We start from the raw sequence: 15895 nt of genomic DNA, 5'->3' as shown, positions 1-15895 counted from the left end.
CGCAATCTCCCATATTTGTACAAGTTGTCCGCATTCACGTCTAGAGACCCGGTTTATCTGATAGAGTACACATAAGACAACAAATAGTAAATCAGGTTCACTTTATCAATCATCAAAACTACTTATATGTTCTCCTACTTCCCAACAAATTCTTTCATAATTAATCTTAACACATGGTTTCCATTACATTCAGTAAATGCTAATCCACCCCAGAAGTTGACTGACTTTCAGCAATACAACTTGTACTCTAAACCAAATAACACTCCACAAGTTGACTGACTAATTTCAGCAATCAAAGTTTTTAAAGTCAAAGAAATGGCAAAGAATTCAGCATTCTCAACTTCAAAAGACACTCAACAAGTTGACTGACTTTCTCACTAATACAACTTGTACTCTTAACCAAGTAATACTCCAATAGTGTATTAAATACATCTTCTAAAATCATTGTTTTGCATTATCAATTCTTATTTTAGTCACAGTTATGGGCAGAATCTGCAATCTCCTCTTTGCTCTTGCAATTTTGATTCTACTACTGCATCACCATACATCACTTGCTACTGTTATTAATATTAACACTGATAAAGCTTCTCTTCTTGCATTGAAATCTCTCATTTATTCTGATCCTAACAACATCTTAGCTAGCAACTGGTCTTCTTCCGTCCCAGTTTGCAGCTGGATTGGAATTACTTGCGGCTCCCGTCACCATCGAGTCACTGCTTTAGACATTTCTAACATGCAATTTCATGGTACCATTCCACCACACATTGGAAACCTCTCATTTCTCGTCTCCCTCGACATCAGTGACAACACTTTCCATGGGAGTTTACCGGAAGAGTTTGCTCATTTACAAAGGTTGAAAGTCATTAATGTTGCAAGCAATAACTTCACAGGAGCCATTCCACCATTTTTAAGTTTGTTACCGAACCTATGCTTTCTGTACCTCTGGAACAACCAATTTTCAGGGAAAATTCCATTTTCCCTTTCCAATCTAACAAAGCTGGAAGTGTTGAGCTTGCGGAATAATTTTCTTGAAGGAGAGATCCCTCGAGAAATCGGTGATCTTCGCTACCTGACTTTTTTAGACCTGCAAGATAATCAGCTTACTGGCTCTATACCAACATCAATCTTCAACATTACGACGATGCAGAATATTGGTCTTAGCAATAACAATCTTACTGGTAAGCTTCCAACAACTATATGCGATCATCTTCCACACTTGGAAGGACTTTACATCTCAAAAAACTACCTAAGTGGCGTTATTCCACCAACCCTGCAGAAAGCTTCAAGTCTTGTCATTGTCGCTGAATGAGTTTACTGGAACTGTACCAAGAGAGCTAGCCAACTTAACAGCTCTTACAAGATTATATATTGCAACTCTGCATTTGGAAGGTACACAAATGAAAATTTTCATTCTTTTCTCTCTTTCACGAAACTAGTAACTCATACATTTTCCCTAATTGACAGGAGAGATCCCAATGGAGCTAGGTAATCTTGAGAAACTACAGAGGCTGATATTAGCCGAGAACGGGTTCACTGGTTCTATCCCTGCAAGCATTTTTAACATGTCAGCACTGAAGATCCTAGAACTTTCACTAAACAATCTTTCAGGTACTCTACCTTCAGATTTAGGTCGTGGAATGCCCAATCTAGAAGGACTTTACTGTGCAGCAACTAATCTAAGTGGTTTTATCTCTGATTCAATCTCAAATTCTTCGAAACTCAGAGAAATTGATCTCGCAGTCAACAGTTTCACAGGTCCTATTCCCGAATCACTTGGTAACTTAGAATACCTCGAGATTCTAGGCTTGCAAATTAATAATTTTTTCAGTGATTCAAAAATGAGCTTTCTTACATCATTGTCAAACTGTAGGAATCTTAGAGTACTCTGGATTGGTGATAATCCGTTGGATGGTGTTTTGCCTCCATCTGTTGGCAATTTATCCAAATCTCTAGATTCTTTTGATGGAAATGGTTGTAAATTTAAGGGTGCCATTCCTCAAGAAATCGGTAATCTTACTGGAATGACATCAATGAGTCTATATAACAATGAGTTGATAGGACACATTCCAGACACTGTCCATGGCATGCTGAGCCTTCAAGAACTTTATTTATTAAGCAATAAGATAGAAGGAACCATACCCGATGTTATATGCAGTTTAAAGAATCTTGGTGCATTAGACTTGTCAGAAAATCATTTTTCTGGTTCAGTGCCCTCATGCTTAGGGAATGTTACTAGTTTGAGGAAACTTCATCTAGCTAACAATAACCTGGATTCTAGATTACCTTCAAGCTTGGGGAGCCTTCAAGATCTCATAGAATTCGATATTTCGTCCAATTTATTGAGTGGGGAAATTCCACTGGAGAGCGGAAACTTAAAGGCTGCAACACTCATTGATTTGTCAAGGAATTATTTTTCTGGTAAGATTCCTAGTACTCTAGGTGGTCTAGAAAAATTGATTAATCTTTCTCTAGCACATAATAGATTAGAGGGGTCTATTCCTGAATCATTTGGCAAAATGTTGTCCTTGGAATACTTGGATTTGTCCTATAACAATCTTAGTGGTCAAATTCCAAAGTCATTAGAAGCTCTTGTGTACCTCAAAAACATGAATTTCTCATTCAATAAACTCAGTGGAGAGATTCCCACCGGTGGTCCTTTTGTGAATGCCACAGGTCAGTCTTTCATGTCCAATGATGCACTCTGTGGTGACTCCCGTTTTAACATTAAACCATGCCTGACCAAATCGGAAAAGAAGTCAAGAAGAAAAAAAGTGCTTATAGGTTTATATATGATGTTAGGGATTGGATCACTCCTTGCATTGGCTGTTGGATATGTGGTGTTAAGATCGAGAAAGACAAAGAAAAATGCAAGTCAAGAAGATGTAACTCTGGTAAAAGGGCACAGAAGAATTTCCTATTATGAACTTGAACAAGCAACAGAAGGATTCAACGAAAGCAACTTGCTTGGTAATGGAAGTTTCAGCACGGTCTACAAAGGGATACTTAAGGATGGTACCCTTTTAGCAGCAAAGGTCTTCAATGTGCAGTTGGAGGGTGCATTCAAAAGTTTTGACACAGAATGTGAGATACTTCGGAACCTTCGCCACAGAAATTTGACCAAAGTCATCACCAGCTGGTCCAACCTTGATTTCAAATCCCTAGTGTTGGAATACATGCCCAACGGGACCCTTGGTAAATGGTTATACTCTCATAACTTGTTCTTGAACTTACTGCAGAGACTTGATATAACGATAGATGTTGCGTCGGCAATAGACTATCTCCACAATGGTTATTCAACACCAGTGGTGCATTGTGACCTGAAGCCAAACAATGTCTTGATAGATCAAGAAATGGCTGCTCATGTAAGTGATTTTGGCATTGCAAAAATGTTAGGTACAGAGGAGGCGTTTGGACAATTGCAACCATTGGTTATATTGCTCCAGGTATATTGTAGTTTTTTTTTAGAGTTTTCATATTGTTTAAATACTCAAAACAACTCTTTCCCCTAGATATAGATCGATATTCATAGTTTTGGCATATTCCATTTTAACTATGAAGCTTTTATGATAATTTTTTACCATGATTGCAGAGTATGGACAGGATGGAATAGTATCCACGAGTTGTGATGTTTATAGTTTTGGAATTCTAATGATGGAGACGTTTACAAGAATTAGACCAACTGATGAAACTTTTACCGGAGACTTGACCATACAACGTTGGGTTAGTGATTCAATCCCAAGTGCAATTCATAAGGTGGTGGATTCTAATTTGATACAACCAGGGGACGAACAAATCGATGCAAAGATGCAATGTTTGTTATCAATCATGGAACTAGCTTTGAGCTGCACATTAGCGACCCCAGATGCAAGAATTAGCATGGAAGATGCTCTTTCAACACTGAAAACGATTAGACTCCAGCTTGTCAGTAGTCTGCACTAGGTGGAATCGGACCCGTGTGCTCTTGTATGTTATTTGATTACCTATGTCAGTTGGGTTAAGATTTCCATTCTGCACAAGTAGTTTTAAGTGTTGTAGTCACTGTTGTAGGAAGCAGCTTGTTTCTTGATATATGTAAATTTGATGATATATAAAAGTCGAAAAATGGCAGTCTACTCAAGTATCCTTTCATGAAACTCGTTAGATGCATTATTTTGGAACTCGTTCATGAAAAGTTGCTGTCTAGTTTGTTGCAGAACATTCACCACAAAAAATTGTGTCCCCCAAGCTCGTTAGATGCATTATTGGTGCTCAACCAATACACCATATTTTGAAGCTGTAGTTCGCAACTTAACAGCTGCGAAGTGCCCAGAATTTTCAAGATCTAAAGCTTGTATTAGTACACGAGTATCATCAAAACCAACGTGCTCTGCACCTATAATTTAACCTCTGTTTCCAGCAGTGAATTGCTGCTCAAATCGACACTCGATGTGACCAGAATTTGGTCATTCAGTAATCTCTAAAACAGAATATTTTGCACCACTTCAATCTCTCCAGTAGTATTCCTTTTCTCATTAAACATATTTTTCAAATCACCTGTAAACTTCATGCTCAACCAAATCAGAATTTTTTTAGGCCTAACTCATCGGTGACCCCTTAAAGTTGGCACTATGTTTCACTTATACACCTTAACTGGACAATGTTCATTTTAGACACCTTATGTAGGATCCCGCTATGTCATTTTGACACCTTTTTTAATATCAACAAAAACATATAATGTGTGTATTACACTCGCGGATTGTCTGCTACGGAACCTCCATAACAACCATCATGTGACTTGATCATGCATTTGACAGCTGTTACTCTGTGATCTACGGCTGTAATTAAATCCATCATTTAACTTTGGTTGCCTTGTGATCTTGCCATGTGTCCTCCTTTTGTCTGCAGTGTTTGATAGATTCATCAGAGGCTTTGACCATTGGTTCACTTCAACTTCATTCACTTCTTTACTCTGTTTAACCTTCATTTGTGTGTCTGCCTTCTCAAAACTATATTCACCAGTAGAACTAATCTCAATAAAGAGGAACTCCGAAGTTGCAAAGGCATATCAATTTGGTAAGCAAACAAGATTTTCATTCACAAAATCAACTTAACAATTGCAGAAGTCCTTATTTCACTCTATCAGAATTACATGTATATATATATATATATATACACTAGCAAGAATCTGAATAAGATGTGGTGTTAAAAACTATCTCTACCTACCTTCCTGTTTCAATCATGTTAAATTTATATTCTACCACATTTGTGTAAGGATTTTTGTTTGTTACCCAGTCGGTGTATGATATCTATTTAAGTTCCGATTAATTAGGATTTTGAAAAGTTTCATCTGCCTATTAAAAGAGTATTCGAACACAAAATCTCTAGTTAAAGATGAATACAGGTTAAACAACTTTATTTGTTAGTTAAGTGTTAATTGTTGGTAAAGCCAAGACAAGTCTTGATAAGATAAAGTTCAAAGGTGAAGGACAGAAAATTATGTTAAAACAATTTAACAACCAAACTTTTAAAAAAGTTTAACTAGTTGTTTTATCCAACTAATTAAATTGACTAAAAGACATTCCAATATAAAAACAGTATATAGGTATACATTAATCTTTAAATAGATCGTCTAAGATCATTGCTTTGTATTATAAAGTACTCTTGTCATAGTTATGGCAAGAACTTGCAATCTTCTGTTTGCTCTTGCAGTTTTCATTACGCTTCATCGCCATACTTCTTCACTTGCTAATATTAGCACTGATAAAGCTGCTCTACTTTCCTTGAAATCTCACATTTCTTTTGATCCTAACAACATCCTAGCAAGAAACTGGTCTTCTTCCAGCCCGGTTTGCAGCTGGATTGGAATCACTTGCAGCTCCCGCCACCACCGAGTCACTGCTTTAAACATATCTAGCATGCAACTTCATGGTACCATTTCTCCACACCTTGGAAACCTCTCATTTCTTGTTTCCCTCAACATAAGTTACAATGCTTTCTATGGAGATTTACCAGTAGAGTTGGCTCATTTGCAGAGGCTGAAATTTATAAGTGTCACAAGTAATAACTTCACCGGAGCAATTCTATCATCTTTAAGTTTGTTATCAAATCTACGCTTTGTGTACCTTTCTATGAATCAATTTTCAGGAGAAGTTCCTCCTTTCATTTCCAACATCACAAAGCTGGAAGTGTTGAGTATGCAAAATAATTTTCTAAAAGGAGAGATCCCTCGGGAACTCGGTGATCTATGCTACCTGACCTTTTTAGATCTGCAATTTAATGAACTTAGTGGCTCTATACCAGCATCAATCTTCAACATTACAACTATAAAAAACATTGGTCTTACCTATAACAATTTCACTGGTCAGCTTCCAACAACTATATGCGACCATCTTCCAAATTTGAAAGGGCTTTACCTCTCAAGAAACTACCTCGGTGGTGTTATTCCACCAAACTTAGAAAAATGCAGAAAGCTTCAAATTTTGTCATTGACTTACAATGAGTTTACTGGAACTGTACCAAGAGAGGTAGCCAACTTAACAGCTCTTACAAAGTTATATGTCAGAGGTCTTCATTTGGAAGGTAATACAATATTTTCTTACAAGAAAAATGAAAATGTTCTTCTGCAGAAGTGGCAACTCATATATTTCCCTAAATAAATGACAGGAGAGATACCAGTGGAGCTCGGTAATCTGAAGAAACTACAAGCACTAGGATTATCAGAGAATCGGTTTAGTGGTTCTGTCCCTGCAAACATTTTCAACATGTCATCACTGCAGGTCCTAGATATTGCACAAAACAAGCTTTCAGGTACTCTACCTTCAGATTTAGGTTGTGCAATGCCCAACCTAGAAGAACTCGTTTGTGGAGGAAATAAGCTTAGTGGTTTTATCTCTCCTGCTATCTCAAATTCTTCAAGACTCAGAATACTTGAGCTCTCAGGCAATAGTTTCACAGGTTCGATTCCGGGATCACTTGGTAACTTAGAGTACCTTGAGGTTCTGAGCTTGTGAGGGAGTAATTTTGTCGGCGATTCAACATTGAGCTTCCTCACATCATTGACACAGTGTAGGAAGCTAAGATCACTCTGGTTTGATGGAAATCCATTGGATGGTGTCTTGCCTGCATCAGTTGGTAATTTCTCAAACTCACTGCAAACTTTTGGAGGAAATGGTTGTAAATTGAAGGGCATCATTCCTCGAGAAATTGGTAATCTAACAGGAGTGACAAGGATAGATCTGCAATACAACGGGTTGACCGGACATATTCCAAATACTGTCCAAGGAATGTTGAGCCTTCAAGAACTTTACCTAAAAAGCAACAAGATAGAAGGAACCATACCAGATGTTATGTGCAGTTTGAAGAATCTTGGTGCATTAGACTTGTCAAGAAATCGGTTTTCTGGTTCAGTGCCACCATGCTTAGGGAATGTTGCTAGTTTGAGGACACTTTATCTAGCTGTTAATAGGCTGAATTCTAGATTACCTGCAAGCTTGGGGGACCTTCGTGATCTCATAGAATTCAATATTTCATCAAATTTATTGAGTGGAGAAATTCCCTTTGAGATTGGAAACTTAAAGGCTGCAATACTCATTGATCTATCAAAAAATGATTTTTCTGGTAAGATTCCTAGCACTCTAGGGGGTCTAGATAAATTGATTAATCTTTCTTTGGCACATAATAGATTAGAGGGGCCTATTCCAGATTCATTTGGCAAAATGTTAGCATTAGAATTCTTGGATTTGTGCTATAACTATCTTAGTGGTCAAATTCCAAAGTCATTAGAAGCTCTTGTGTATCTCAAATACATGAATTTCCCATTCAATAAACTCAGTGGAGAAATTCCCACTGGTGGCCCTTTTGCAAACATCACCAGCCAGTCCTTCCTATTCAATGATGCATTATGTGGTGACTCTCGGTTAATCGTGAAACCATGCCTAACCAAATCTACAGAGAAGTCGAGAAGAAAAATGGTGCTCACAAGTTTATGTATTCTATTAGGGATTGGATCACTCCTCGCATTGACTGTTGGATATGCGGTGTTAAGATTTAGAAACACAAAGAAAAATGCAAGTCAAGTAGATGTGTCTTTGGTAAAAGAGCATGAAAGAATTTCCTGTTATGAACTTGAACAGGCAACTGAAGGATTCAATGAAAGCAACTTGCTTTTGACACGGAATGTGAGATACTCCGGAATCGTCGCCACAGAAATCTAACCAAAGTCATCACCAGCTGCTCCAACCTTGATTTCAAAGCCCTAGTACTGGAATACATGCCCAATGGGACACTCAATAAATGGTTATACTCCCACAACTTGTTCTTGAATTTATTGCAGAGATTAGATATAATGATCGATGTTGCATCAGCAATGGAGTATCTCCACAATGGCTATTCAACACCTGTGGTGCATTGTGACTTGAAGCCAAGCAATGTTTTGCTAGATCAAGATATGGTTGGCCATGTCAGTGATTTTGGCATTGCAAAATTGCTAGGTGCAGGAGAGGCTTCTTTTGTTCAAACAAGGACAATTGCAACCATTGGATATATCGCTCCAGGTATATAATCAAAATGCTTTAGAGTTCTCTCATATCGTTTAAATACTCAAAATAATTCTTTCCCCTAGATGTATATTAATACTCTCAAGGAATTTTATGATAATTTTCGATCATGTGCAGAGTATGGACAAGATGGAATAGTATCCACGAGTTGTGATGTTTATAGTTTTGGCATACTAATGATGGAGACGTTCACAAGAAGAAGACCAAGTGATGAAATATTTACAGGAGAAATGAGCATACAATGTTGGGTTAGTGATTCCTTTCCAAGTGGAATTCATAAGGTGGTGGATTCAAATTTGGTAACGCTAGGGGAAGAACAGATCGACTTAAAGATGCAATGTTTGGTATCTATCATGGAATTAGCTTTGAGATGCACTTTAGTGAAACCTGATGCAAGAATTAGCATGAAAGATGCTCTTTCGACACTTAAAAAGATTAGGCTCCAACTTGTCATTAGTTGCTACTAGGTGGAATATAGTTGTAGTATAGCCTCTTGTATGTTGCTTGATTACATATGTTGGTTGTGTTAAGGTTAATTCAATACAAGCACTTCAGGTTTTTCAATGAGAACATTAGCAACTATTGAGGACCACTTCTATCACCTCAGAAGACATGATTGAAAAACTTATTTTTGTTTGAACAAGAAGTTAAAGGAAGAAATAAAAGTTGGAATAAACTAAAACTGCTTTCAGGAGTCTTCCATTATAAAAAGGAAAGTGAAAAGGAACAATAATTTCCCCTTTTATGCAAAAAAGCAAAGCAATCTTGAAAGCAAAAGATTCACTTTCCAATAATTTGCAGTTATCTTATTGTTGAGCCTAAGACCAAAGGCAGATTTCACACAGCAAGGTCAAGCTAGATAATCAAAGAATAAAGAGACTTTATAATGGTTAGTTGCCCCCACACAACAACTAATTAATAGATTTATTGACTAAAAAACTTAGGAAGACTTGCATTTTCTTTTCCATCACAGATAAGTAAAGATGAGTCATTCTGTTCACTCACAATTTTCAATCCTCAGTCTCATTTTTGCTCTTTTCAATTTAGACAGTTTACTAATTTTTTTGTCTGTTATAAAAAAAAAATTAACATCTTCTTTATACAGAAACTAGTTAGCTTTTACATACCAATTCATGTAAATTATAGCAAAAGATAGGGGCAAAATGGAAGAAAAAGATCTCTCTTGATCTCGATATAAATATAGCAGATACAAGGAATTATATTTTAGTCACAATAGTAGGTTACTTTTAGGTCCAATGTTTTCGGACAGTCTTTTGGTAAAATAGAGAATTTGCAAGGATTTCTATTTTTAATTTTATTTTATGTAAGATTGGACTAAGATGAGCTTAAATGAAGTGATATGAATTCTTATATCTAACGTCAATTTGTTTGGGATTGAGGTATTGTAGCAATTTTTGTTGTAGTATGCATGTCTTGAAATCTGCCTCATGAGTTTCGTTTTAGTTAGTTATCTGAATTATTTACTGCAGATCTGTTAAGATTTCTTTTTATTCAATAAACTCTTCTTTCAACTTAATAATATATCTCTCCTTTTCTTCTTTGCCATTTTTTAAATTTGTTAAACATTAACAAATTGGTATCAGATCCTGTAACACCTCATACTTTCGGGTTAAAATTTGAACCGTTCTACGTATCTAATTAAACTCAGACTCAGTGAATTTGATTGTACCTAGGTGTAAAGGTCAAGTCTTAAGTGTGGGAATTGTATTGAATGTGAATTAAGGTCATAAGGAAAATTTAGCACAAAGTTGAGTTGAAAGCATCTCTATGATGAAGTTTTCATATAGGTTCTCACAAGTGTCCACTTCAAACAAGTATATAATAGGAAGAGTTACGTAGCCCATAACCTACAAAATTAAAGTTGTTTCAGTATAGTTTCCAACACAATAATTCATCAGTCAAGCGGATATTTTTGCAAGAAATTATGACTATTTTACTGGACATTGCCTTGTTGCACGCTGGCTGCGCGCCCAAGCTATCAGCTGAGTGATAGCACACTGACGGAAGTGCTACTGCCTTGATGCGCATCAGGTGTGCGCCCAAGACGTCATCTGTGCGACAGCGCGTGCACATTATCTTTTCTTTTTTGAAGATAAGGCGTGTCTGATCATTGATCCAAGTGGTCATGGAATTAAAATACAGTAAAAAAGTTTTTCCTTGAATCCGATGGGGGAAGAACATGTAGCTTTACCAAGTCAGTCCACTTGGCACAAACAATTGGGTCACTTTCACCACAATGATCTTTTGTATATTCAGAAAAATGAGCTGGCAGAAAGGTTTACCTCCACTTGAAGAGGAACTCTGAAGTTGTGAGGCATATTTGGTATGCAAACAAGATTATCATTCACCAGATCAACTTGGTGAGCAACTTAACAATTGCAGAGTTAACAGAAGTCCTTATTTCGCTATATCAGAATTGCATGTATGTATACACTAGCAAGAATCTACATAATCTTCTTCTTTATAGGATTTTAGTTTAAATTATTTGCTTTAATTCTGTGAATAAGATGTGGTGTTAAAACCTATCTCTACCTAACTTCCTATTTCAATCATGTTTAATTTATATTTCTACCACATTTTTGCAAGGATTTTTGTTTGTTACCCACTCCATGTCGGATATCTATTTTCAATCCCGATTATTTTGGACTTTGAAAAGTTTCATCTGCCTATGAAAAACGGTTCCATTTGAGGATTTATACACATAATCACTAGTTAAACAACTTTGTTCGTTAGTTAAGTGGAGAAAAAGATCATTTTAATTGTTGGTGAAGTCGCAACGCGTCTTAATAAGATAAATTCTAAGGTGTAGCAAAAAAAAACAGCTTGGGACCCAACAAAACTTATAAAAAGTTTAACTAAGTTGTTGTATCCAACAAGTTGATGTGACACCATTAGTCCAATATAAAAACAGTATATTGGTATACAATAAATTTGATATCATTGCTTTGTATTATCAATTCTTGTCATAGTTATGGGAAGAATTTGCAATCATCTGTTAGCTCTTGCAGTTTTCATTATGCTTCATCACCATACTTCTTCACTTGCTAATATTTCCACCGATGAAGCCGCTCTTCTTGCACTGAAATCTCACATTTCTTTTGATCCTAACAACATCCTAGCAAGAAACTGGTCTTCTTCCAGCCTGGTTTGCAGCTGGATTGGAATTACTTGCAGCTCCCGCCACCACCGAGTCACTGCTTTAGACATTTCTAGCATGCAACTTCATGGTACCATACCTCCACATCTCGGAAACCTCTCATTTCTTGTTTCCCTCAACATTCATAACAACACTTTCCATGGAGATTTTCCAAAAGAGTTGGTCCATTTACAAAGGTTGAAATCGATTAGTGTCACGAGAAATAACTTCACTGGAGCCATTCTATCATCTTTAAGTTTGTTACCGAACCTACGCTTTGTGTATCTTTCGATGAATCAATTTTCGGGAGAAATTCCTTCTTCCATTTCCAATATAACAAAGCTGGAAGTGTTGAGTATGCAAAATAATTTTCTAGAAGGAGAGATCCCTCGAGAATTTGGTGATCTTCGCTACCTGACTTTTTTAGATCTGCAATATAATCAACTTAGTGGCTCTATACCAACATCAATCTTCAACATTACGACAATGAAAAACCTTGGTCTTTCCTTTAACAATCTCACAGGAAAGGTTCCAACAACTATATGTGACCATCTTCCAAATTTGGAAGGGCTTTACCTCTCAAAAAACTATATAGGTGGCGTTATTCCACCGAACTTAGAAAATTGCAGAAAGCTTCAAATCTTGTCATTGTCTTACAATGAGTTTATTGGAATTGTACCAAGTGAGCTAGCCAACCTAACAGCTCTTATGGAACTATATATTATCGCTCTGCATTTGGAAGGTAGTATTATGTTCTCTAATAAGAAAAATGAAAATGTTCTTCCTTTTCTCTCTTCCGCAAAACTGGCAACTCATACATTTCCCTAAATTAATGACAGGAGAGATACCAGTGGAGCTCGGTAATCTTGAGAAACTACAAGTGTTGGGATTATCAGAGAATCAGTTTAGTGGTTCAGTCCCTCCAACCATTTTTAACATGTCAGCACTGCAGAGTCTAACACTTACAGAAAATAAGCTTTCAGGTACTCTACCTTCAGATTTAGGTCGTCGAATGCCGAGCCTAGAACAACTCTTTTTTGGAGTAAGTAATCTTAGTGGTTTTATCTCTGATTCAATCTCAAATGCTTCTAGACTCAGAATACTTGATCTCTCAGGCAATAGTTTCACAGGTCCGATTCCGGGATCACTTGGTAACTTAGAGTACCTTGAGGTTCTGAGCTTTTCGGGAAATAATTTTGTAAGCGATTCAAAATTGAGCTTCCTCACATCATTGACAAACTGTAGGAATCTAAGAGTACTCTGGTTTGATGGAAATCCATTGGATGGTGTTTTGCCTTCATCAGTTGGTAATTTCTCAAACTCACTGCACACTTTTAGAGGAAGTGATTGTAAAGTGAAGGGAGTCATACCTCGAGAAATTGGTAATCTTACTGAAGTGACAAGGATTGATCTGTATAACAATGAGTTGACCGGACATATTCCAAATACTGTCCAAGGAATGTTGAGCCTTCAAGAACTTTACCTACAAAGCAACAAGTTAGAAGGAACCATAACAGATGTTATGTGCAGTTTGAAGAATCTTGGTGCGTTAGACTTGTCAAGAAATCGGTTTTCTGGTTCAGTGCCACCATGCTTAGGGAATGTTGCTAGTTTGAGGACACTTTATCTAGCTGTTAATAGGCTGAATTCTAGATTACCTGCAAGCTTGGGGAGCCTTCGTGATCTCATAGAATTCAATATTTCATCAAATTTATTGAGTGGAGAAATTCCCTTTGAGATTGGAAACTTAAAGGCTGCAACACTCATTGATCTATCAAAAAATGATTTTTCTGGTAAGATTCCTAGCACTCTAGGGGGTCTAGATAAATTGATTAATCTTTCTTTGGCACATAATAGATTAGAGGGGCCTATTCCAGATTCATTTGGCAAAATGTTAGCATTAGAATTCTTGGATTTGTGCTATAACTATCTCAGTGGTGAAATTCCAAAGTCATTAGAAGCTCTTGTGTATCTCAAAAACATGAATTTCTCATTCAATAAACTCAATGGACAAATTCCCACTGGTGGCCCTTTTGCAAACATCACCAGCCAGTCCTTCCTATCCAATGATGCACTATGTGGTGACTCTCGGTTTATCGTGAAACCATGCCTAACCAAATTTACAGAGAAGTTGAGAAGAAAAATGGTGCTCACAAGTTTATATATTTTATTAGGGATTGGATCACTCCTTGCGTTGACTGTTGGATATGCGGTGTTAAGATTGAGAAAGACAAAGAAAAATGCAAGTCAAGTAGATGTGTCTTTGGTTAAAGAGCATGAAAGAATTTCCTATTATGAACTTGAACAGGCAACTGAAGGATTCAATGAAAGCAACTTGCTTGGTAGTGGGGGTTTCAGCGCGGTCTACAAAGGGATACTTAAGGATGGTACTCTTTTGGCAGCAAAGGTATTCAATGTACAATTGGAGGGTGCATTCAAAAGTTTTGACGCGGAATGTGAGATACTCCGGAACCTTCGCCACAGAAATCTGACCAAAGTCATCACCAGCTGTTCCAACCTTGATTTCAAAGCCTTAGTGCTGGAATACATGCCCAATGGGACACTCAATAAATGGTTATACTCCCACAACTTGTTCTTGAAGTTATTGCAGAGATTAGATATAATGATTGATGTTGCATCAGCAATGGAGTATCTCCACAATGGCTATTCAACACCTGTGGTTCATTGTGACTTGAAGCCAAGCAATGTCTTGCTAGATCAAGATATGGTTGGCCATGTCAGTGATTTTGGCATTGCAAAATTGTTAGGTGCAGGGGAGGCTTCTTTTGTTCAAACAAGGACAATTGCAACCATTGGATACATTGCTCTAGGTATATTAGAATGTTTTAGAGTTTTTCATATCGTTTAAATACTCAAAATAATTCCTGCCCCTAGATATAGGTCAATACTCTATACTCTCAAGGAAACTTTTATGATAATTTTCAATCATGATTGCAGAGTATGGACAAGATGGAATAGTATCCACAAGTTGTGATGTTTATAGTTTTGGCATCCTGATAATGGAGACGTTTACAAGAATGAGACCAAGTGATGAAATATTTAATGGAGAAATGAGCATACAATGTTGGGTTAGTGATTCCTTCCCAAGTGGAATTCATAAGGTGGTGGATTCAAATTTGGTAATGCCGGGGGAAGAACAGATCGACTTAAAGATGCAATGTTTGTTATCTATCATAGAATTAGCTTTGAGATGAACTTTAGTGAAACCTGATGCAAGAATTAGCATGAAAGATGCTCTTTCGACACTTAAAAAGATTAGGCTCCAACTTGTCATTAGTTGCTATTAGGTGTAGTATAATTGTACTATAGCCTCTTGTATGTTGCTTGATTACATATGTTAGTTGTGTTAAGGTTAATTCAGCACAAGTACTTTAGTTCTTTCGATGAGAATTTTTTGAGGATGTATGTTTTTAATATTTTAGCAACTATTGAGGACCACTTCTATCACCTCACAACTACTTTGAAGAGTCTTCCATTATAAAAAGAGAAGTGAAAAGGAAATAGTAATATCCCCTTTTGTGCAAAAAGCAAAGCAATCATTAAAGCAAAAGATTCACTTTCCAATCTTTTGCAGTTATCTTATCTTATTGTTGAGCCTAAGACCAAAGGCAGATTTCACACAGCAAGGTCAAGGCGGGGCAGGTTAGGGCAGGGCAAAATGTTGGGAAAATTCTAAATGTTTAGAGAACTAGTTCTGGAACACGTGCAACATGCTAATTAGTATAAATATTTTAAAATGATAATAATAGTATTGAAATATGTATTTGATGAGTTGTACGAAATTTAAAAGAGGAACATACAAGTGTGAACTGATGAATGATGAACTAATTTGACTGGTATATATTGTCATCCTAAAGCACAATGTATTGAAAATTGCTTTCTAATTATGAATATGAGAATAACCTTTAATTTTTGGAGGTGAAAGTCGATTTTGGGAAGAAAACACGTTTCTTCTAGTATCTTCCCTTAATATTTTTTTTACTACTGATATATTAAAAAAAAATTGGGAAGAAAACACGTTTCGATTTTGCATGCTTTTTTTCAGTTTACCAATGTTAATTGTTTTGATGGTAAAATTTTATGCAATTTGTTAGAACGACTTCAATCATATAAATTTTTTAATATATATACTTTGACAATTTCATGTCTTCAATTTATGCTTCTATTTACATTTCATTATAAG

The 15895-nt window shown here is 36.5% G+C and overlaps 2 protein-coding genes and 1 pseudogene across 2 annotated transcripts; all 3 read left to right on the top strand.

Moving 5' to 3' along the window:
• The first annotated feature begins 481 nt into the window (after nucleotides 1–481).
• Nucleotides 482–3148, top strand: LOC125835069 (LRR receptor-like serine/threonine-protein kinase FLS2). The gene is made up of 3 exons (XM_049514207.1): nucleotides 482–1178; nucleotides 1465–3032; nucleotides 3110–3148. The coding sequence occupies exons 1-3, from the start codon at nucleotides 482–484 to the stop codon at nucleotides 3146–3148; spliced, it is 2304 nt and encodes a 767-aa protein (XP_049370164.1).
• A 25-nt stretch (nucleotides 3149–3173) lies between these two features.
• Nucleotides 3174–3939, top strand: LOC125835068 (probable LRR receptor-like serine/threonine-protein kinase At3g47570; annotated as a pseudogene).
• A 1712-nt stretch (nucleotides 3940–5651) lies between these two features.
• LOC125835067 (probable LRR receptor-like serine/threonine-protein kinase At3g47570) lies at nucleotides 5652–14911 on the top strand. Its single transcript, XM_049514206.1, has 4 exons — nucleotides 5652–6558; nucleotides 6643–6933; nucleotides 12822–14522; nucleotides 14650–14911. Exons 1-4 carry the CDS (start codon nucleotides 5652–5654, stop codon nucleotides 14904–14906), a joined length of 3156 nt encoding a protein of 1051 aa, XP_049370163.1. The 3' UTR covers nucleotides 14907–14911.
• The last annotated feature ends 984 nt before the right edge of the window (nucleotides 14912–15895 follow it).

Source organism: Solanum verrucosum, unplaced genomic scaffold (assembly GCF_900185275.1).
Source record: "Solanum verrucosum unplaced genomic scaffold, falcon-dt-bn FXZP01000220.1, whole genome shotgun sequence".
In the NCBI taxonomy this organism is placed as follows: Eukaryota; Viridiplantae; Streptophyta; class Magnoliopsida; order Solanales; family Solanaceae; genus Solanum; species Solanum verrucosum.
Note: the sequence above shows the minus strand (reverse complement) of the source record. Positions and strands in the feature narration are given on the sequence as shown.